Source organism: Podarcis vaucheri (genome assembly GCF_965113315.1).
Source record: "Podarcis vaucheri genome assembly, chromosome: 8".
Taxonomy (NCBI): domain Eukaryota; kingdom Metazoa; phylum Chordata; class Lepidosauria; order Squamata; family Lacertidae; genus Podarcis; species Podarcis vaucheri.
In genome coordinates, this window is record NC_138766.1 from 73986166 (window position 1) to 74008477 (window position 22312).

Sequence of the window (22312 nt, forward strand, 5' to 3'; positions counted from 1 at the left end):
GCTTGGCCCACATGAGTTGGCACAACCTGGTGTGTGACGATGCCTACTTTGGAGTAATGAAGGTGCTGATGTTGCAGGAAGGGGAGTCTCAAAATGCAGAGTCTCCCCTCTCAAAATCCCAGCCTTGTTTTGAGTCGGGATCAAGCCCCGTCGAAAGCCGGGCCCACCATGTAATGGGGGCTGCAGCCTATCCCTGCAATCTCCAAGCCCTCCATGCCAGTCTCCCACTCCTTAGACCTGCCTCAAAAGGGGTGGAATAAAACTTACTTTGAAGAAGGGCACCACCAGAGCTGAAGTGACTACATTTCCCTCAGAAGAAGCTTATCAGATGGCAGAAATTAATTTTCCCACTCATGATGGGTATAATGGAAATTAGAGATATTTCCTCAAGGTAAGGTAGGGCTCTTTTTCATGCTTGGGAAAGAAGGTGAAGGAAAGATGAAAGCTATTTTTCAGTCAAATTGGGCTCATTGAACATTCCTATCATATGTGATTATATCGTGAGGAATATCAGTTGCAGGTTATTTGGGCAGGTTCCCTAATTACACAACTGACTAAGGCAGCTGCTTTAATTCAGTTTCATTTCCCATCCTGTTTGTTAGTGGGGTTTTTGCTATCGTTGTTAAAGAAATTTTCAGACAGGGAACAGAAGAGGCCTTGTCTATACTCTAGTAAAATTCTGTTGGGTGTCGGAGGAATTACCACATACAGGCTTAGAAAGAAACCAACATATACACACCTTGAGGTGGCCTGTGAGGGGCTTGGTATACCTCCATCTTCTGGCACCTGCCTGGGATTGAAAACAGATTGCAAAGCACCCAAGCAAACCACAATGCATAGTTCAGATGTTGCTAACATGGCCCTGGCGTGAGAAATGGTGCCCTTGAGGTCTTTCTGTGGCAGTTTACACAAGAACATAACAAGATGCACCAATCAAAATGTTACAAGCAAAACAGAATACGCAACTATCTGTAGCCGTTTCTCCTCCGTTCTCCTCAGGGCAAGATGGGTTTTTCAGTAGCGGTTGCAGGACGGAGAGGACAATGGCTGATAGCTGAATGGCAAACACAGTAGATTGTTCTCACAGTGGCCACCTAGATGTGTATGGGAAATTGGCAAGTAGGACCTGAAACCAAGAGCCCTCTCCCCTCCTGTGGTTTCTGAAAACTGGTACAGTGGTACCTCGGGTTAAGTACTTAATTCGTTCCGTTGGTCTGTTCTTAACCTGAAACTGTTCTTAACCACTTTAGCTAATGGGGCCTCCTGCTGCTGCCGCACCGCCAGAGCACGATTTCTGTTCTCATCCTGAAGCAAAGTTCTTAACCTGAAGCACTATTTCTGGGTTAGCGGAGTCTGTAACCTGAAGCGTATGTAACCTGAAGTGTATGCAACCCGAGGTACCACTGTATTCAGAAGCATTATCGCCACCAACTGTGGATGCAGGGCACAGCCGTCATGGCTAGCAGCCATCAATAGCCCCCTGTCCTCCCATCAATTTGCCCAATCCTCTTTTAAAGCCATGGAATCTGCTGGCCATTGTTGCTTCCTGCAGCAGTGAGTTCCATAGTTTAATTATACACTATGTGTAGAAGGGGACGCAGGTGGCGCTGTGGTCTAAACCACAGAGCCTAGGACTTGCTGATCAGAAGGTCAGCGGTTTGAATCCCCTTGATGGGGTGTGCTCCCGTTGCTTGGTCCCAGCTTCTGCCAATCTAGCAGTCCGGAAGCATGTAAAAGTGCAAGTAGATAAATAGGTACCGCTTCGGCAGGAAGGTAAACGGCATTTCCATGCACTGCTGTGGTTCACCAGAAGCGGCTTAGTCATGCTGGCCACATGACCCAGACAGTGGCGTAGCGTGGGGGGTGCAAGGGGTGCAGGCCGCACCGGGCGCAACATTTGGGGGGGGCGCTCCGGAGTCGCCGAAGAGCCTCGGGCGCAGGCTGTAGTGGAGCCGCATGTCTCGCGGAACCGATGAGCTGTGCACGCGTCCAGGCTGAAGGCGCCCGGCAGGCAGCGGCTCTCAGCGCTCGCCGCGGAGGATGCGCCAGGCAGCCCCTCCTCACAGCCCCGCCTCCGCCGCTGCAGCTGCTGGGCCATTGCATTTTCCTCGCCTCTCTGCCCCCCTCCTCCTCCGGGCAAGCGTCGTCGTTTCGGCGGCAGCGCCAGTGGCAACTCGCAGGTTAGGGGTTGGGGGGGCGCTGCCCCGGGTGCTGACAACTCATGCTACGCCGCTGGACCCAGAAGCTGTATGCCAGCCTCTGTCAGCCAATAAAGCGAGATGAGCGCCACCACCCCAGAGTCGGCCATGACTGGACCTAATGGTCAGGGGTACCTTTACCTTTACCTATGTGTAGAAGTACGGTACTTTCCTTTATAAGTTCTTGAACCTTCCAACATTCGGGATATACATGAATTCTGTGTTGGGGGGGTGAGGACTTTACTCTATCCACTTTCTCCACATGATGGCATCTCCCCAGGCTGTTTCTCTGGAACTCCTTGGGTCTTTAGAAGGGAAGGCGTCAAATCCTGCCATAGGGCACTGCCATGGACCCCAAGCATACCTTTTTCTTCTATTCTTGGCTCAACACTAATTATTTTGGACCCTGAAGACAGCACCCATCAAAGCAGGAGACGTCTACGAAGGATTAGAAGGTAAGTAAACAAGCGTGCAGACACAGTGAGAAAGAGACAAAGAGGGAGACAAAGTTCAGATTCAAGAATTGCAGCTATTTCTTATTTAAGCAAGGCAGCTTATTAATGAAAGATCACTTACATTTTTATACAGTGCTTGGCTTGCCAGAACTTTATATTTATTTTTATACCCAGCCTTCAGTTTCACGCTGTGATGCTCTGAGTATATGCATGGTTATAAACGAAGAAGCAGGACCCTGAACACTGTGCTCAGAAGGAGCCATTTATATATAGGAAGTAGAGTCATACATATCTGTCTATAACCAGAATGCAGCAGCTAGTCAGATGACTGGGAGTGGCTGCCAGGACCATATAACACCGGTCCTAAAGGATCTTCACTGGCTCCCAGTACGTTTCCAAGCACAATTCAAAGTGTTGGTGCTGACCTTAAAATCCCTAAACAGCCTCGGCCCAGTATACCTGAAAGAGTGCCTCCACTCCCATTGTTCTGCCCGGACACTGAGGACCTCCTCTGAGGGCCTTCTGGTGGTTCCCTCACTGCGAGAAGTGAGGTTACAGGGAACCAAGCAAAGGGCCTTCTCAGTAGTGGCACCCACCCAGTGGAACACCCTCCCATCAGAGGTCAAACAGATAAAGAACTACAGTGGTACCTCGGGTTACATACGCTTCAGGTTACAGACTCCACTAACCCAGAAATAGTACCTCAGGTTAAGAACTTTGCTTCAGGATGAGAACAGAAATTGGGCTCCGGCGGCGCGGCAGCAGCAGGAGGCCCCATTAGCTAAAGTGGTCTTCAGGTTAAGAACAGTTTCAGGTTAAGTACGGACCTCCGGAACGAATTACCGTATTTTTTGCTCTATAAGACTCACTTTTTCCCTCCTAAAAAGTAAGGGGAAATGTGTGTGCGTCTTATGGAGCGAATGCAGGCTGCACAGCTATCCCAGAAGCCAGAACAGCAAGAGGGATTGCTGCTTTCACTGCGCAGTGATCCCTCTTGCTGTTCTGGCTTCTGAGATTCAGAATATTTTTTTTTCTTATTTTCCTCCTCCAAAAACTAGGTGCGTCTTGTGGTCTGGTGCATCTTATAGAGTGAAAAATAAGGTAAGTACTTAACCTGAGGTACCACTGTATACAATAGTTCATCTGAAGGCAGCCCTGTATCAGGAATTTTTTAATGTTTGACTCTTACTTACTGGTGGGGTACAAGATTAGTTGATAGTTCCACATCAGATAGAGACCTGGAATCTAGTGCACATGTGGTTCAAGACACCATCACAAGAACAAACTGAAAATAGATTTGTTCATCCTTTGTTTGAAAGGGAAAATATGGTGTACTCCCAAATGACTGAGGTATTGCCAGACCAGAATAGGAAATTGGTGCACACTTGGGACTCAGCTCTGCAGCTGAAAATATAAGTGCATTATACAAATGTGACACTAGATAACCTGGTAAGTTAATGGCAAATACCACATATATTTTTTAAAAAAATTTTTATAAAAAAAATGTTCACAGTGTTTTTTCCACATATGCATCGATTCAGCCTTATTCCAAGGGAACACTTTCCCTAGAGTTCTTTGGAAGAGGAACTTCCTTTAACTTTGAACAAGAGACATGAAATCATTAACATATTTCATCAGCAAACTGACCACATGCATAATCCAAGATTACTTGAGTTGCGATATTTTGTTGGAAGGCATATAGATAGAACTCACTAGCATCCCTGCATCACACAGCTCATTCCCACTCTTCTCTTTTTACCTGCAAAATATGAGACCTGTAAAAAGGATCTACTGCATCTATTTAAAAGGTTAGAACAGCTGTGGGAAGCCTATTTGATTCCAAACTGTGGTTCTTCAGGAGAGAGTTAATTCTTTCCCTTTTGCATTCCGATTTTGCCCAATAGGACAAAACATGCAAATACCTACATGGTGCTGTATGTTTTTCTCCATGGAACAAACGGCAACTAGAAAGGAAAGATAATTTTAATTGAGAAAATGTATTGGGGGGGGGGGAGGAGGGAGGATAACTATCCACATGCTTGCAATCAGAAGGGAAAATAGAAACCGAGATTATCACTTATTTGCTATACTAAAAATAGGGTGCTGCTAATAGGAATGGATAGTGGAACAAAGTAGCATTGCTGCACTTAAATAAATTCATCATGGGGCTTTTAGCCACAAATTAGATTTGCCACAAACGAGACGGAGCTTTTGCCTCCATGTAAAAAACATTTTGGAAGAAATTGAATTTAAATATTATTTTAAAAAAAATTAAAAAGGGAGAAAAATGCAATTCTATACCTGTATACCTTTATGGGTGGCGCTGTGAGTTAAGGGTGGTGCTGTGGGTTAAACCACAGAGCCTAGGACTTGCCGATCAGAAGGTCGGCGGTTCGAATCCCCGCGACAGGGTGAGCTCCTGTTGCTCAGTCCCTGCTCCTGCCAACCTAGCAGTTTGAAAGCATGTCCAAGTGCAAGTAGATAAATAGGTGCCGCTCCGGCGGGAAGGTAAATGGCGTTTCCATGCGCTGCTCTGATTCGCCAGAAGCGGCTTAGTCATGCTGGCCACATGACCCAGAAGCTGTACGCCGGCTCCCTTGGCCAATAAAGCGAGATGAGCGCCGTAACCCCAGAGTCGTCTACGACCGGACCTAATGGTCAGGGGTCCCTTTAACTTTAACTATAGTGTGTGTGTGTGTGTGTGTGTGTGTGTGTGAGAGAGAGAGAGAGAGAGAGAGAGAGAGAGAGAGAGACTTTATAAAAGTATTTATATACCTCCCTCTCATAAGATATCACTGTGCTATACAGCACAACAAAGACATAAAACACCACTGAAGAGAGTGATTAATGGAGGAGATGAAAATTTGGGAAATGTTATACACATGCATGAATAAATTCCCTTCTGGGGCCCCTCTGGGAATAGGGGCCCTGAAGCTTAAGGTTCATTAGTTTCATCGTAGTTCTGCCCCAAATATGAGCCTCCATTCTTTGAATTTATGTCACCAAGAGCACATGTGATTTATGCCCTGGGTCAGTAGCTTTCCAGTAGCCAATGAGTTTCATTTCCTAGTGTAAACAGAGCACAGATTCATTTTGTGGTGCAAAACGGCCTATCATCTGCATAGTACCCACCCGCCCAGCCAGCAAGCCAGCTTTCTTTTTCTTAATGGTATTTCGCTTTTAACAATATAGCACCCTAGTGACCTATTGCCACGGTTACTGCATGTTTTAAACTGGTGTCTGCAACTCTTCATTGGGATTACTATAAACTCATCAGGAAGCTGTTGTGTTTTCATACTACTGAAGAGCAGCAGAACAGTAAAAATGCTTGTCAGAGCTGTTAGCTGCTACTTTTCAGCAGCAACTATTAATCGCTGGGCCCAATGTTTCCAGAATTGTCACTTTACAGAAGATTTTTTTAAAGGTCCTTGAGTATGGGAGAGAGCACATAAATAAGAGTGAAGGGGAGGAGCTAAAGTCTTTGCTGTCAAGAATTTTTGAAGGACCACTACAGACCACCTGACTGCACCTATGTTTGTTACCTCCTTCTTGTTCTTTTATTTGCATCTCCCTTACAGGGTTACATTTGAGTTGCTGGGTCTGGTACAATGTTAAGCAGTACATCGAGTTGTTAAATAGATACACTCTGTCCAGAAGAAGCCTCATTGAATTCAAAGAGTTTTGCTTGCAGTTAAGTGGGTACAGCAGAGATGGGGGAATCTGCGGCCTTCTGGGTATTGCTGAGGACAACTCCCATCAGTGCCAGACAGACAGCCTGGCCCAGGTATGATAGGAGAGGTAGATCTGCAACATCTGGAGAGCCACAGGTTCCTCATTCTTGGGGTACAGGATTGCAGCCTTGATGTTACTACCGTAAAATTTATTTTCAAGGAATGTGATCCTGCCAAAGGCTTTAAAATCTTTGCACTCTTACCAAGGAGGAAGTTCAAAGTTAATATTACGGTGTAAAAGATGTGTGGATCCAGAATTGGCCTCCACAGTCACTCTGCCTCAGCCCAGTATACCTGAAGGAGCGTCTCTACCCCCATCGTTCTGTCCGGACACTGAGGTCCCACGCTGAGGGCCTTCTGGCGGTTCCCTCACTGGGAGAAGCAAAGCTACAGGGAACCAGGCAGAGGGCCTTCTCGGTAGTGGTGCCCGCCCTGTGGAATGCCCTCCCATCAGATGTCAAAGAGATAAACAACTATCTGACATTTAGAAGATATCTGAAGGGAAGTTTTTAATGTGTGACATTTTAATGTATTTTTAATCTTTGTTGGAAGTCGCCCAGAGTGGCTGGGGAAACCCAACCAGATGGGTGGGGTACAAATAATAAATTATTATTATTATTATTAATTCTTATTGGAAGACAATCTTACATGGCTACGAGCGATCACCAAAGAGGAAGAAGCTTCTTTCCGAATACATAAGCAAGGGATGGCGCTCTCTCTCAGACCCCATTTTCATCTTAGGATATGCATCCACCATAATTTATCCTTGATGTTTTTTATGCAACCATAGCTGGACCTCCTTCTTGCTCTTCATCCTTTCTGCTTCCCTTGGATTGTGCCTCCCTTTAGTTGCCACTACTTAATGTGCATCCTCCCTTGTTTATTATTAGGCTGCCCTGTGCACGACACAAGCAATATATTTACATTCCTGGCTTCTGCTTATAATCGGCAGGCAATTTGAATGCAATTTATACACTGGAAAGGGAAACACCACACTGAGTTTTGTTTCCTTGAGATGTTTTCCAATGTCCCCTTTCTTTTTCCTTTTTGCATGATAACTTGGTAATAAAGGCAGCTGCTTTGAACATTTTCAGACAGAGGAAATGGTAACCCTGACAACAGGAACCATGGCGCACGTGTGATCTTTCAGCACAGCACCTGCATAGTTTATTCACACCCTCATTGGTTCCCTCTGTAATATTAGTAGTTGGAATTCATTAGCTTTGTTGAATTGCTTTCCGTTTTGAAACCCCTGTTCTTTTCCTCTTTCTCCTGCGTTGCAGTTCCTCGCTGAATCTCAAGCAGTGGGTTCTCTTGTTCCGTGTCGGAGGCTGCAGACTGATATATACCTATCTAGAACTTCCAAACTCCTGGGAACTTTCTTCTGAGTAGACATGCACAGAGTTACACTGTGTAGGTGCAGGTTTTCAGTTGTCATAACACCCTAGTCCATGTGCTTTCTTAAAAATCAGTTGAGAACATTAATCTGGGACACACATTTCCACACTAACCCACACAGACCACAGACCAGCATGTTTCAAAAAAAAATTATTCATGGCATATTGTTATGATTTTCTTTACTGTAACAGTAGTAATAGCTGTGACTTTTTCCGAGAGATCTGAATGTACAGAGAGGAGATTTCTCCAGGGTTGATAAGCCATTCAATGAACAGCAATTGAGTAACTCAGTTTTCCAATTAACTCTTTCTTTCTTTCTTTCTTTCTTTCTTTCTTTCTTTCTTTCTTTCTCTCTCTCTCTCTCTCTCTCTCTCTCTCTCTCTCTCTCTCTCTCCTTGTTGTATTTTTTAAAAATGCAGTCTATAAGTATTTAAATATTTTATATATAAACTCAACTCAAAGCCTAATCAATAAACCAATTGAGCTAAGGTACATTAGCTTTAATATAGTTTAGTATTTTGGCTTCACTTGGACTAAATAATATTAAATTCCAGTAATGTGATTCCCAAACCATTTAACCATATGTTTTGACTTTACAATACTTCAAAGATCAAATGTACAGTAAGTACCCGATAACAATGGGGCAGTTATAAAGAAATAATGTGTTTCTCTAACTGGTGGTTGGTTGAAGTTTTTTTTTAAGTAATCTATTGCAATTGCTTCTGCTTAATAATATACATTTCAATTACAGTGGTACCTCAGGTTACATACGCTTCAGGTTACATGCGCTTCAGGTTACAGACTCTGCTAACCCAGAAATATTACCTCGGGTTAAGAACTTTGCTTCAGGATGAGAACAGAAATCGTGCTCTGGCGGCGCAGCAGCAGGAGGCCCCATTAGCTAAAGTGGTGCTTCAGATTAAGAACAGTTTCAGGTTAAGAACAGACCTCCGAAACAAATTAAGTACTTAACCCGAGATACCACTGTATCTGGAATTTTGTTCATCTTGATTGTGATAGAGTTCCCATCATGCCTGTCACAATGCTTTTTTCATAGAACCACTTCATGCATTCATGATACAATTGCAATAGGATTTAAAGGGGGCGACAGAGGAAGAGATGGTTGGACAGTGTTCTCAAAGGTACTAACATGAGTCTGACCAAACTGCGGGAGACACTGGAAGACAGGAGTGCCTGGCGTGCTCTGGTCCATGAGGTCACGAAGAGTCGGACACGACTAAACGACTAAACAACAAAACAAAGGATATACTCAATATTACATTTTAAAAGGCAGTGTGCTTTGAGGACATTTGCTGTACTTTCTAATACAGTGGTACCTCAGGTTAAGAACTTAATTTGTTCTGGAGGTCCGTTCTTAACCTGAAACTGTTCTTAACCTGAAGCACCACTTTAGCTAATGGGACCTCCCGCTGCCGCTGCGCTGCGCTGCCGGAGCACAATTTCTGTTCTCATCCTGAAGCAAAGTTCTTAACCTGAGGTACTATTTCTGCGTTGGTGGAGTATGTAAACTGAAGCGTCTGTAACTTGAGGTACCACTGTAAGTTGCTTTTGAAAAAGAACAGCAAGAAAAGGATTTTTGCCTTTGGCTTCATGGATACCTAGCATATAAACTCATTTAACTCAGTGCTGCAAACATGGAGTTCCCCTCACACAGGAAGAACTCATAATGACCTCCTGATGGTGAGAGGATCTGAAAGAGAGGATAGGCAGAAGGCATCTGGGCAGGTTCAAATGATGAAAGACATACCTGAAAACCTAACTGAATTAATGACAGCAGTTTCGCTTAGGCTTGGAAATGAACTGGCAGCCATTTATTTTCTTTTAATACTGGTGCACCTAAATGGAGATATGCACACCTAAAAAAAAAAAAAAAGGTGGCATAACATAACACATGGCTTGACCTGTCAGTACTATATGAAATATTATGTAATTGATTACAGTATCATTCTTAATTATGTGAACGGGACTATCTGCAGCTCACTGAGAAAATACTCAAGCTTTGGCTAATCTCTTCAGAGGCATTTGCTTGTTTAACCTTGACCAGTATCAAGCCTGCTGAGATTCATTAATCAAAAGCACTATCTACGGTTTTGCAAGAAGATCGACTCTAGTTGCTAATTGCTGATCTTTAAGCAACTTTTCAATCATGCATGTGGCTAGGCTGAGACATCCTGCTCCCCCAAGTGGATGTCTTGTGCAATTCAAAGTCCTTGCCACATTGCTGAGGAGGCTGTTAACTCTGAAACTGGCATGTATGCCTGCAGTCCTAATGATACTACCCAGCATACTTTGTATCCGTGCAAGAAATAATCACTTAAACTGTGCTGTGCTTCATTGGTTCCCTAACTATATTGATGCCCCTACTGAGTGCTTTGGTAGTCGGTCCAGTCCTGGCCCTCAGTTAAGTATGACATACACAAGGGTTTGCCAATAACATTTTAAAATAGATCTGGCCCATTGTTTACCATGTCCAAGACTGAAAGCAGAGAAATTGCATCTAGGAGAGAACTCTGTAAGACAGCTGAAGCTTGACATCCTATTTTTGCCACAATAATTCCTGCGCTTTTAAAACAGTAGCTTATCTCTTTAGCAACAAACTGTGAAAATATGCTCCAGCAGCATGCATGGTTCTCTTCTACATACACATGTTCCTTCCATGGATGCTGGCCAATAATTCCCATTATGAAACTAACAGCCTTGGACCAGGGGTTGTATTGGAATTTGAAGAAGAAGAAAAACAACAGTGTGTGCCGTTTTGAAATCAGTGATTAGTATCAGTGCAGTTTTGCCAGTTTCAGTCTGAGGTTGAATCCTGACAAGACAGAAGTACTGTTTTTGGGGGACAGGGGGCGGGCAGGTGTGGGGGACTTCTTGGTCCTGAATGGGGTAACTGTGCCCCTGAAGGAACAGGTGCGCAGCCTGGGAGTCATTTTGGATTCACATCTGTCCATGGAGGCACAGGTTAATTCTGTGTCCAGGGCAGCTGTCTACCAGCTCCACCTGGTACGCAGGCTAAGACCCTACCTGCCCGCGGACTGTCTTGCCAGAGTGGTGCATGCTCTAGTTATCTCCCGCTTGGACTACTGCAACGCGCTCTACGTGGGGCTACCTTTGAAGGTGACCCGGAAACTGCAATTAATCCAGAATGCAGCAGCTAGACTGGTGACTGGGAGTGGCTGCTGGGACCACATAACACCCGTCCTGAGAGATCTGCATTGGCTCTCAGTACGTTTCCGAGCTCAATTCAAAATGTTGGTGCTGACCTTTAAAGCCCTAAACTACCTCGGTCCTGTATACCTGAAGGAGCGTCTCCACCCCCATCATTCAGCCTGGACACTGAGATCCAGCGCCGAGGGCCTTCTGGTGGTTCCCTCATTGCGAGAAGTGAGGTTACAGGGAACCAGACAGGGGGCCTTCTTGGTAGTGGTGCCCGCCCTGTGGAACCCCCTTCACTTCAGATGTGAAGGAAATAAGTAGCTATCTTATCTTTAAAAGACATCTGAAGGCATTCCTGTTTAGGGAAGCTTTTAATATTTAATGCTGTATTGTTTTTAACACTCGATTGGAAGCTGCCCAGAGTGGCTGGGGAAACTCAGCCAGATGGGCGGGGTATAAATAATAAATTATTATACTATTATTATACCATTTGATTCAGAATGAGGTCCATTTGTATCCAAACACAGAGGAAAAACCTGCCCTTGAATCTCAAGAACCATCATGCAAAATTTGGTTATGAGAGTTTCTATTCATCTCAGAGTGGACTTCGAGTGGTGCTTAAGAAATGTTCAAATACATAGTGAACAAACTTTCTTCCTCCTTTGCTTTTTTTTGTAATCAATTCTTCAGACCATAGTTTACTGTGGTGTCTGAATAAGTAAACTGCAAGTAAATTGCAAACTATTAATGATTGTTCAAACCACAGTTTGCCAGTTCAGAAATCACAAAAAGTACACAAAAATAACAAACATTAAACTTTTTTTTTAAAAAAACCCAATACATATAAAATTATAAATATAATATATTTTAAATTTAGCATACATACTGCACTAGAGAATTTAGTTTAAACATGCAGCCATACGCAAATAATAGCCTGGGAGAATAGCCATATATTCTCCTGGCATGTCACTAGGACTAGTCCGTTGTCACCAACCACCTCACCTGAGAGACTTTCTAATCCCCTGATCTTGAAAAATGGAAAATTTCGTATTGAATGCAGATATCTCAACGATAGTAAAGCCATTATAAAACATTTATAAATAAACATTTATATTGGTTGTGGGACAAATAGCTGAGTGTGCACTTAAGTCCTTCCAATTGGAATTTATCAGACTTAATTTCTTAGTTTGGGTTGGATAATGCCTAGAAATTGTACAAATGACTTGTTTTACTAAGTGATTTAGCTGTATGTGTTCTGTCTTTAAGCCTAGCAAGGAATCAAAAAATTAAAATGGCAGTGCTGCTGTCAGCATATTATTATAGACATCATGTTTAGGAATGTGAAGGTTACGCTTTCTGGGACCTGCCAATTAGAGCGAACTCACCTGATAGTTGTATCAATAAACATTCCAATAACTCAATTAGATATTGCCCTGTTTGTGAGCCAGATTTATCAGAAGAAATGTTTACATGCCCTTGGGAGTTGACATCACACTTTAAAATCATTACACAGAGTCTGTCTGTGGCACCCTCCTACAATGGCAGGTGACTGGATCACACACAAACACCACAATTCACTTTAATTTTTGCTTCTAATTCATACATTTTGAAATGAAACTCCAGGGGTGAAACTTCCTACATATGCAATCTCAAATAACCATTTAAAAATATTTTTGGATTCAGTTCGCAGCATGCTACAGGATAGCCAATTATAGGCATTTTTGTTACAGCTTCCTGGAAAATAAAACCAAAACACTAAGCAGTTAGGATTTGGCAGGAGGGGTGGCAGACAAGCTGACAATCTTTTTCTTACTCCAATATTCAACAGACAAAATAAAAATCTTCTGCAGGAAGTAAATGAGTGTTAGCCTATAGACCCTACAAGCAGCAGCAAAAGTTAATGTCCGTTAAACAAATCCTTGCTTGGAGCAGACCTTCAGCTGAAAGGTAGTTACAGTGAGACTTGGTATAAAATGGGAAAGCTGACGTTTATCCATGTTTATTGTATTGTTGATTGGGAAGAGTTCTATAGTTCTAGTCAACTATCTAGTTGGAAAAGCAAAGAAGCCATGTTTGCCCCTTTGCAGGAGCAGACTTTGGTCTTTCAGATATCAGCAGTGTCCTATGCGAGGCCAAAATCTGCCTCTCACCTTCTGTTCTGCTCAGTATGCCACATTATATTTGTCATGTCCTAGAGTGCTCTCTAGGGACGCGGGTGGTGCTGTGGGTTAAACCACAGAGCCTAGGACTTGCTGATCAGAAGGTTGGTGGTTCAAATCCCTGCGACAGGGTGAGCTCCTGTTGCTTGGTCCCTGCTCCTGCCAACCTAGCAGTTTGAAAAGCAGATAAATAGTGCAAGTCAAAGTACAAGTAGATAAATAGGTACCGCTCCAGCGGGAAGGTAAATGGCATTTCCATGCACTGCTCTGGTTCGCCAGAAGCGGCTCAGTCATGCTGGCCACATGACCCGGAAGCTGTACGCAAGCTCCCTCGGCCAATAAAGCAAGATGAACGCCACAACCCCAGAGTCGGCCACAACTGGACCTAATGGTCAGGGGTCCCTTTCCCTTTCCCTTTACCTTTACCTTTAGAGTGCTCTCTAGGCTCAATGCCCAGTGCAGTGGAACTGGTCATGTTGCCCTAAACTAATCTCTGCCTTTTGTTCTCAGAGGATAGATCCAAGATGACCTCTTGCCTTGAGGTCCAGAGAAAGAATGTGAGGAGGAGCAGGAAGTGTCAGGAGTTCAGCCTACACTCGAGTAGGACCCTGGCAGAGACACATGCCCGACTGGCATGTTCCCTCCCTCTCTCTCTAGCATCAGACAGGCAAAGAGAAAAAGAACAAAGGACAATAGTCCCAGTTCATGGAACACAGTAACACAAACATCCTGTTTCCATAACTTCCCACTCTGTGGAGTCAAAACATGTACCGTCATGTGATAGACAACAATCCTATGACTGCAATCATGGAGCAGGACTTCTAACATCAAGTTGTTCATTTGAACAGTGGAATAGCAGGGGGAACAGAGGAGCCAAGGTCCCGGGTACAGAATCTTGGGGGGCATAAACCAGGTGTCCCCAGCACCTGCAGAGATCCCCACACCCTGCCTGGCTCCAGCGGTGGGGGGGGGGGGTTTGATGAGAGCGGAGAGCACTCTCTGCCCCCACCAAGCACCAGGCAGGGAGCGAGTGCTCGTCACCCTCTGTTCTCACCAGTAGCACCCCCTGTGACCTGCCCCCCATGCCCGCCCGACAGAGAAGGCTGGGCAAGCACGCTCTGCCCCCACCTGGCATGTGTCCCACACACCCTCCTCGGGCACTGATGAGCAGCCCCTGCACTGGACGCAACCTAAGATTTATCATCAAAGCATCAAAGAAATAGAGAGAAGTCAGCAGACAAAGTTACAGGGATAGTATGGGAATCGCGCCCTAGAAGAAGAAGAAGAGTTTGGACTTGATATCCCGCCTTTCACTCCCCTTAAGGAGTCTCAAAGCGGCTAACAATCTCCTTTCCCTTCCTCCCCCACAACAAACACTCTGTGAGGTGAGTGAGGCTGAGAGAGTTCAGAGAGAAGTGTGACTGGCCCAAGGTCACCCAGCAGCTGCATGTGGAGGAGCGGGGAAGCGAACCCGGTTCACCAGATTACGAGTCCACCGCTCTTAACCACTACACCACACTGGCTCTCTACTCTATTTGAGTTGCACCCAAACTGCCAACAATATCAAATGCAAAGAACATCATTGTTCTCATTCATCCAACAGTTCATGGTTAAGGGACCTAAGAATAAGTGTGTGGGTGTTTTTCAGAGGATGGTGTGTTTCCTATGACTCTGTTAGCTACCCAGGGAATGTAAAGGTGAGGTATACATTATTTAAGTAATAGTGCCACTCTATTCTGCCTTGATCAGACCCCACTTGGAGCACTGTGCCCAATTCTGGGCACCACAGTTTAACCCTATTCAGAAACTCTGATCAGAGTGTTGGGATCGCTCTGCAATTTTGTAACTAAATTTAATCAAAGTGTCATTTAAGACCCCCTTCTATATTCTTTAGAATGGCTCTTTTGGCTACATTTTCAAAATAAATCAATGCACACCACTTCCTCCTGTGCTATTAGCCTAAGGCTGACTACCAGCAGCTGCAGGGAAACTTATCTGATACTATTACATATTTATTGGAAATATTGATATATACTGCCTGCCTTTCAACAGCAGCAAAGCTGTTGCCCCCCCCAAGTCAATGCTTTCATGTGTCACTTTTGAAAAGAACTCCCACCCCGTAGCAGTAAGTGGGGGATCTGAACAAATGCTGTTGGGAGGCATCATCACATGGTTTACATAACAGAGAGACAAAGGAGAAACAGCGCTGTTTTGTTTTTCAAAGTTAAAATAATACAGGGTCAGAAAAGGCTGCAGTATCCCTGCTGAAATATGTGGTGTGGCATTTTGCTCCCCGAGCTCAGCAGGACAGGGTCACAACTGAATCTTAAGGCATATCTATCCCACAGACTTGTGGTTTAATAATTTCATTTTCTCCCCAGGAGACTCTGAGAACTGTAGTTTTGAAGTGGGGGAGTTGAGATTCCTAACCAATTCTCAGCACTCACATGACCAGCGACAACTGGGAGATGCATGGAGTATCCCTAGGAGAAGAGTACAGAGCAGGCATGCGTTTTGTAGTGTCTACATGCCCCTCTTAGGAATCAGGGTGGAGGAATTCTTTCAGATTCATTTTTGAAGGTAACCTATCGAGGTCATATTTCCCAAACGAATGTGTGGTCTGAAACTCTGCCATCCTTTGAAATTCACACTTTTCTGAATGTTGTGATGCATGTCTCTAATCCAAAAATATGGCGCTTATACACACACACACAAAGAGAGAGAGAGAGATATGAAAGGTGCATACAAAAAAAATGTTAATGTAAGGGAAAATAATGTGCAACAATGCATTCTATAAGGGGTAAAATGTGTATATTAGAGTCTGTACAAAAATTGCAATACAGTACATAACGGGAAATGTATGTGAAAATGCACACACATTTTATTGAAGAATACACACACACACACACACACACACACACACACACACACACTTGGAAACTTGAAAAATGAGAAAGTTTTGTGAACCAAAACCAACAGACTCATTGATGTGGACAAAATCTGAAGTGGAAGGTCATATATATATATATAATCCTTGATAGTAAAGGTAAAGGGACCCCTGACCATTAGGTCCAGTTGTGGCCGACTCTGGGGTTGCGGCGCTCATATCGCTTTATTGGCCGAGGGAGCCGGCGTACAGCTTCCGGGTCATGTGGCCAGCATGACTAAGCTGCTTCTGGCAAACCAGAGCAGCGCACGGAAACGCCATTTACCTTCCCGCTGGAGCGGTACCTATTTATCTACTTGCACTTTGACCTGCTTTCGAACTGCTAGGTTGGCAGGAGCAGGGACTGAGCAATGGGAGCTCACCCCATCATGGGGATTTGAACCGTCGACCTTCTGATCGGCAAGTCCTAGGCTCTGTGGTTTAACCCACAGCGCCACCCGCGTCCCTGGGATAATCCTTGATTTGTTGTTGTTGTTTAGTCGTTTAATCGTGTCCGACTCTTCGTGACCCCATGGACCAGAGCACGCCAGGCATTCCTGTCTTCCACTGCCTCCCGCAGTTTGGTCAGACTCATGCTGGTAGCTTCAAGAACACCATCCAACCATCTCATCCTCTGTCGTCCCCTTCTCCTTGTGCCCTCAATCTTTCCCAACATCAGGGTCTTTTCCAGGGAGTCTTCTCTTCTCATGAGGTGGCCAAAGTATTGGAGGCTCAGCTTCAGGATCTGTCCTTCCAGTGAGCACTCAGGGCTGATTTCCTTTAGAATGGAGAGGTTTGATCTTCTTGCAGTCCATGGGACTTTCAAGAGTCTCCTCCAGCATCAAAAGCATCCATTCTTCGGCGATCAGCCTTCTTTATGGTCCAGCTCTCACTTCCATACATCACTACTGGGAAAACCATAGCTTTTACTATACGGACCTTTGTTGGCAATCCTTGATACACTTGATAATCCTTGATACACTGATCTAAAAAGATGAAGGGGCAAAAGATTGCATGTTCATTCAGTGAAAATGACCTGCTGCCTACAGAAAATCTCCATGAAAAGGACCTTGGAAGTCACCTAGTCCAACCCATTGCCACCAATCCATTTGGTGCAGCCACAACACCTGTGTCCAGGCACTTCAGCACCCCTTGGGATGGCAAGAGAGGCCAGGGTATATCAGGTCACCATTTTGAGCCTTCCAGTTGCTGGAAACAATGCAGGTCTCTGACTGGAACCCCAGCTCCTGAGGACACTGCTGCAGCACGTGGTGGTTTCTGCTTGCCTTTGGCAGGAACAGCAGAGATCTCTGTGGTGGCAGTGACTCCCCACAGTTGAAACAGATTGGAGGAGCATCTCTGTATATCCACAGCCCCTCCAGCATGGCAGATCAAGTGTATAAATGGATGTTCATACCTGCTACAGGTCCCAAGGCTTCCCACTGACCCTTTCCCCTTGGTTACTGAGATAGAGGTAAAGTGGGGACGACTCCTAAGAATGCTTAGGGTGGAACCTCTGGTTCTGGAGGTTAATTGCAGGTGCCTGCATAAGTTGAACAAAAAGGTGCAACTTCCATTTATTTTATTTTTGCAGATTGGTACAGTGCTTGGCCCTTTAATATCACATTGGTAGCTATCTAATTCTCTGTATCATAACATCAAGGAAAGAAAATCTCTTGGTTCCTGGCTTGTTGCAAAGATGGACGTTTGGCTTCCCAGCTGTTTCAGAGTCCCAAGTGTTTTGTGTTACTGTCAATCACCACCAGGCTTCCAGCTGTTTCCAGCTCTGTGTTTATGGGCTGGCAGCCCACGATCCACATCTCAGGGAACTTGTTTTTGGAACCAGCCCACAGAACAAGCCCCTTGGAACAACTTTTTACCACCTCAAAGGAGTCATCTGCTCAGGATTGTTAGGGGAGTCTTATAGAGCTCTGCCCTTATGTAAACAGATCACCAGAAGCTTTCCATTTTGTCTACTGGGGCCCAAATCAAATGTGATGCAGGCTAACTGAAGAATGCAGGGAATATTTTTTTTTAAGCCATGTGTGGTTCTACAAGCTCAGCGTCATGTAAACATTTTGTCACTGGTACCTGCAACATTAGCATGTCAACACTGTGTGCTCTTGGCTCATAGATCTGTAGTGTGGTGACACTGAACCCACAGATGCAAGCAATTCAGTGTTTACCCATGGAAGCTCACAACACATTTTTTTAAGTATTAGTATCTGGATTTTGCTAGACCTCAACAGCAATGAGGAGGAGAAGTGAAGACTACAGGGAACCAGGCAGAGGGCCTACTTGGGAGTCGCACCGGCACTATGGAATGCCTTCCTATCATATGTCAAGAAAGTAAACAACATCTACCTGACCTTTAGAAGACATCTGAAGGCAGCCTCCTACATGGAGGCCCTTAATGTTTGAGGGTTTTTGTGTTTTAATATTTGTTTGGAAGCTGCCCAGAGTGACTGCAGCAACCCAGTCAGATGGGCGACATATAAATAATGAAATTTTTGTTGTTTTTTACCTTTAAATGTGAACTGAATCTAATCCCCACCATCCCTAGTAGCAGGTGATGAGGAAGACCTATGCTTGAGACCTTGAAGTGTGATTGCCAATCGGTGGAGAATGGGGGCAGCCAATGTGGTGCCATCCAGATGTTGTTGGACTCCACCTCCCACCAGTCCTAATCAGAATCACCAATGGTCAGGGATGATGAGAGTTGAAGCCCAGTAACATCCGGAGGGCATCCAATTGGTTATATCTGGAGTAGACCATACTGGCTTAGATGCATAAACAGCATGACCTTGTATAATGCAGCTTTGTGAGAGCTCATGTTCAAGGTTTGTACCGGGTGGTAGGAAGGGAGGGGGCGAGAGATAAAATCTCAAAGATGCACAAAAACAAAGGTTTCTGTTTCCAGGATGGAAATTATTTTGTAGAGACCGTGAGCGTTATATATAATGTTTGGCCAATAAGATCTACCCCTCTCGCTCCATCATTGGCGCCTTTCTTCCTACAGTTTGTTCCAGGCCCAGATAAACTATGCCCAGACACTGACACTACCTTAATCTGTGGGGAGCCTCGTTTTGCAGCCAGACTGATAGTCACAGAACCATCAGATTTGGTATTAGAAGGGAACTGGAATAGTCTGTATATAAGATATTGTGACATTGCAGTAGTATGCTGCCAGTTCTCGCTTGCGGCCACAGAAATCTGGCACCTGAAAAATGGATTGGCTTTGCCAAATGTCTGGCACACTGCTAAGGGTTCCAGTATTACCTAAGTAGAAAGCAGTATCTCAATCTAAGATTTATGGTATCTAGGATCTCTCATCACGCAAATGAAAATTAGAAAACTTGGACCCAGTGAAGTGAAATTCTTTTATAATAATTCTTTAGAAGGTGAGTCAAGAACAAGGATTTAATTGTTACAAATGTGGAGAAACCAGAAGTAGCCTTTGTTTTTGTTTTTCCCCCTGCCATCTCACAATGGAAGAGATCCAATGCTTGGCAAGGCGGCACAGCCACAGAACTATAGATATTTAGAATTAAGCAGTGATGTGAGTGCAGGTGGGGATGTTTTTACCCATTTTCTCCAAACCAGGCATAATTTTATAGACCATGTGCAGAGAAGGGGCCAGGTTACTTCAGGGCTTTTAAGATGGTTTTAAATATGGGGATTGGACTAATTTATGGAGGTCAGGGGATTTCAGCCATGATGAGTAAAAGAAACCGCCACATTCGGTTGCAAGAGTGAATATAAGCTGCTGGGGAATGGGGCAAACAGCAGTGTCTTCGGCATTCATGCCCTGGTTGTAGGGATGGAAGGTTTCTCATTGTTCTGGGCTTAAGTTCAATGCACAACATTTGCACAGCAGGTTGCAATTTTTTTAAAAAAAATAAATATGAAAATTCACCAGCATATCAGTACATACACGAGCTTAGGGGTTCTAGATGCCTCTTGTTCCCAATGTTTGGGACTGTCACCGAGCTGTATGTTGCACAGTTCTGCAGAGCAAGGGTGGAGAGCTTCAGGCCTGGAGGCCAAATGTGGGTCTGGAGGATAGAGAAGGGTGTTTGTGAGGTGTGTTGTACAAGGATGAAATTTACATTAATTGCGCCACCCACCTTTGCCTCTGGCCCAACGCATCACTGTCATGGGGTCCCAGAAGGTTGCTCAGAGTGGAATGCTACCCTCAAGCTGAAAAAAGGTCCCAACCTATGTTCTAGAACCTTACATACCAGCTTTTTGCACAGCTCTCTGTCTGAGAGTGAAAACCCCACTGCAAAACAGAAGTGGTTTTTTTTTTAAGCACGCATGAATCTCTGTGGTTTTTGTCATTTTAGAGAAAATTTCTGTGATTTTGATCAGTTCACTCAATTGGTTCTAACAAACATAGGGCAGGTGTCCGTCCCCCCCCCCCAGCCAGATCTAAAACTCCATTGCATTCATGAATGTGTTGAGGTTAGGAGTGGAGGTATTGAGACAGAGGAAGTGGCTGAATTTTCAAGTGGTTCTCCACTACAACTGGAGCTGGCAACTGCAAATTGCACCGGTTAGCATAATAGGGATGGAGCAGTATGGCCGAGCCACTATTATAAAACAGAATGGAGCAACCTTTTCTTAACACTGTACTTACACAATAAAAAAATCTCATAAATACCAAGCAAGTGAAATTTACCCTTCACTAACAGGAAACAAAATTAAAATGTTCATAGGCAAGCATACAGACAAACTACATTAAAATATCTATATGGTGATTTTTTTTGTACTGGATTAAGACATTTTTATTTGCCTGGCCATTTTAAATTTATGGCATTGTTTTAGCTGTTGGAATAGATTTTGGTTTATTATTTTTCAGATATCACATTGTCTTGCTTTTTTTTTTTAAAAAAAGTTATTTTAATATAAGGTTGTATTCAGTGTGGCACTTGTTCCATCAGTGCAAACTCTTCTGCTTGCACAGCAGAATTATCTTCACTCGCCTCCCTTGCATGCTGTTCTGGAGTTTCTCCTTACCCTCCAGAGCTGATTCAGGTAGGGTGGGGAAAGAGAGAAGCAGGTATTTCTGTTGCACTAGTCAGAATCATTGTTATTTAATTGAATGCGGCTCATTGTATTATGTTTATGCACACTGCTCTGGAATCCTTATTTTGGCTCAAGAAATGGCTTAAACATTTCCCCAATTAAAAAATGGATTAAAGTGAGATTAATTATTTGACAGTAACATTTCTCTAATGGGAATTATGTGACTTAGGCTCCTATAGTGACTTACTGTGTGACCTGGGTTTCTGTTGTAGTTTTGTGGACATTGCTAAAAAGAAAAAGAAAAAAAAACCCATGTTAAAGACCTTGCGAAGCATTTGGTTTTATATTTGGTTTTTTCCTACTGACCCGTGTTTTTAATTAGGAGACATGTGCTTTGTATTACTCTGCCTGTAGGAATAATTGTTACTGCCATGGTCCATTCAAACTGCAAACGATTATCTGACTAATTGCAATTTAAGAGGGTTCTGTTCTCCCATTCTATGTCCCTATAAAGAAGTCGTGCTATTTAACCGCTGGTCTTGTCCAAGGCTCTTTTCCCTTAGAAGGTAAACAAGGCGAAGTTTCGAGGCTAGGCACAGGTCATATTTGTCATTATCTCTGCTTGTTAAAACAAAAGAAAAGAAAGAAAGAAGCGATACTGTTAAAATCTAGCAGTGTACCCAGCCATAAATTAGCCTTGCCTTGGTGACCAAATATGAAGTCTCCAGGCATCGTTCTAAAGAGAAAGAACACTATGACTATATATTTGGTCACCCGGACTCCTTTACCTCAGTCCATTTATACTTGTGGGCCAATTCCACAAGTGAATAAAGGTTTTATCCATCAAGGAGAGCAGGGCAATGCTCTGCAGATGAGGCTATGGTCCTTTCCGCAATCTAAACTGTTAAATGACTTGTTATGCAAAGCTCTGGCAAAGAACTTCAGCGCTGCCACATAATGGAAAACAACTCTGACAAATTACAATTTAAGCAGCCAGATAATGGGGGTGGGGGAGACACAAGGAAAAACTATCAGTCTACAACTTCATCATCTAAGTATGCCACGTCATCCGGCCTCAGTGCAACTTTTTCAGAGTCATTCTCTCATTTATCCACCTGCTAATTATCACTTATTGTTACCTATATATGGACTTAATTGATGGCACTTTTATGCTGATTTTCCTTCAGACAAGTTCCAAAGCAGATTGCAATCAATAAAGAACAGCATTTTTTTTAAAAAA

At 44.0% G+C, this 22312-nt stretch overlaps 1 protein-coding gene across 1 annotated transcript in view; it reads right to left on the bottom strand.

The window, feature by feature from the left end:
- Positions 1 to 9635, bottom strand: part of ANGPT1 (angiopoietin 1) — a 164230-nt gene extending 154595 nt beyond the window's left edge. The window contains exon 1 of the mRNA XM_082235731.1: positions 9551 to 9635. Coding sequence (XP_082091857.1) covers positions 9551 to 9614 — 64 coding nt within the window. The 5' untranslated portion in view covers positions 9615 to 9635. The remainder of the gene's footprint in view (positions 1 to 9550) is intronic.
- Between the last annotated feature and the right edge of the window lie 12677 nt (positions 9636 to 22312).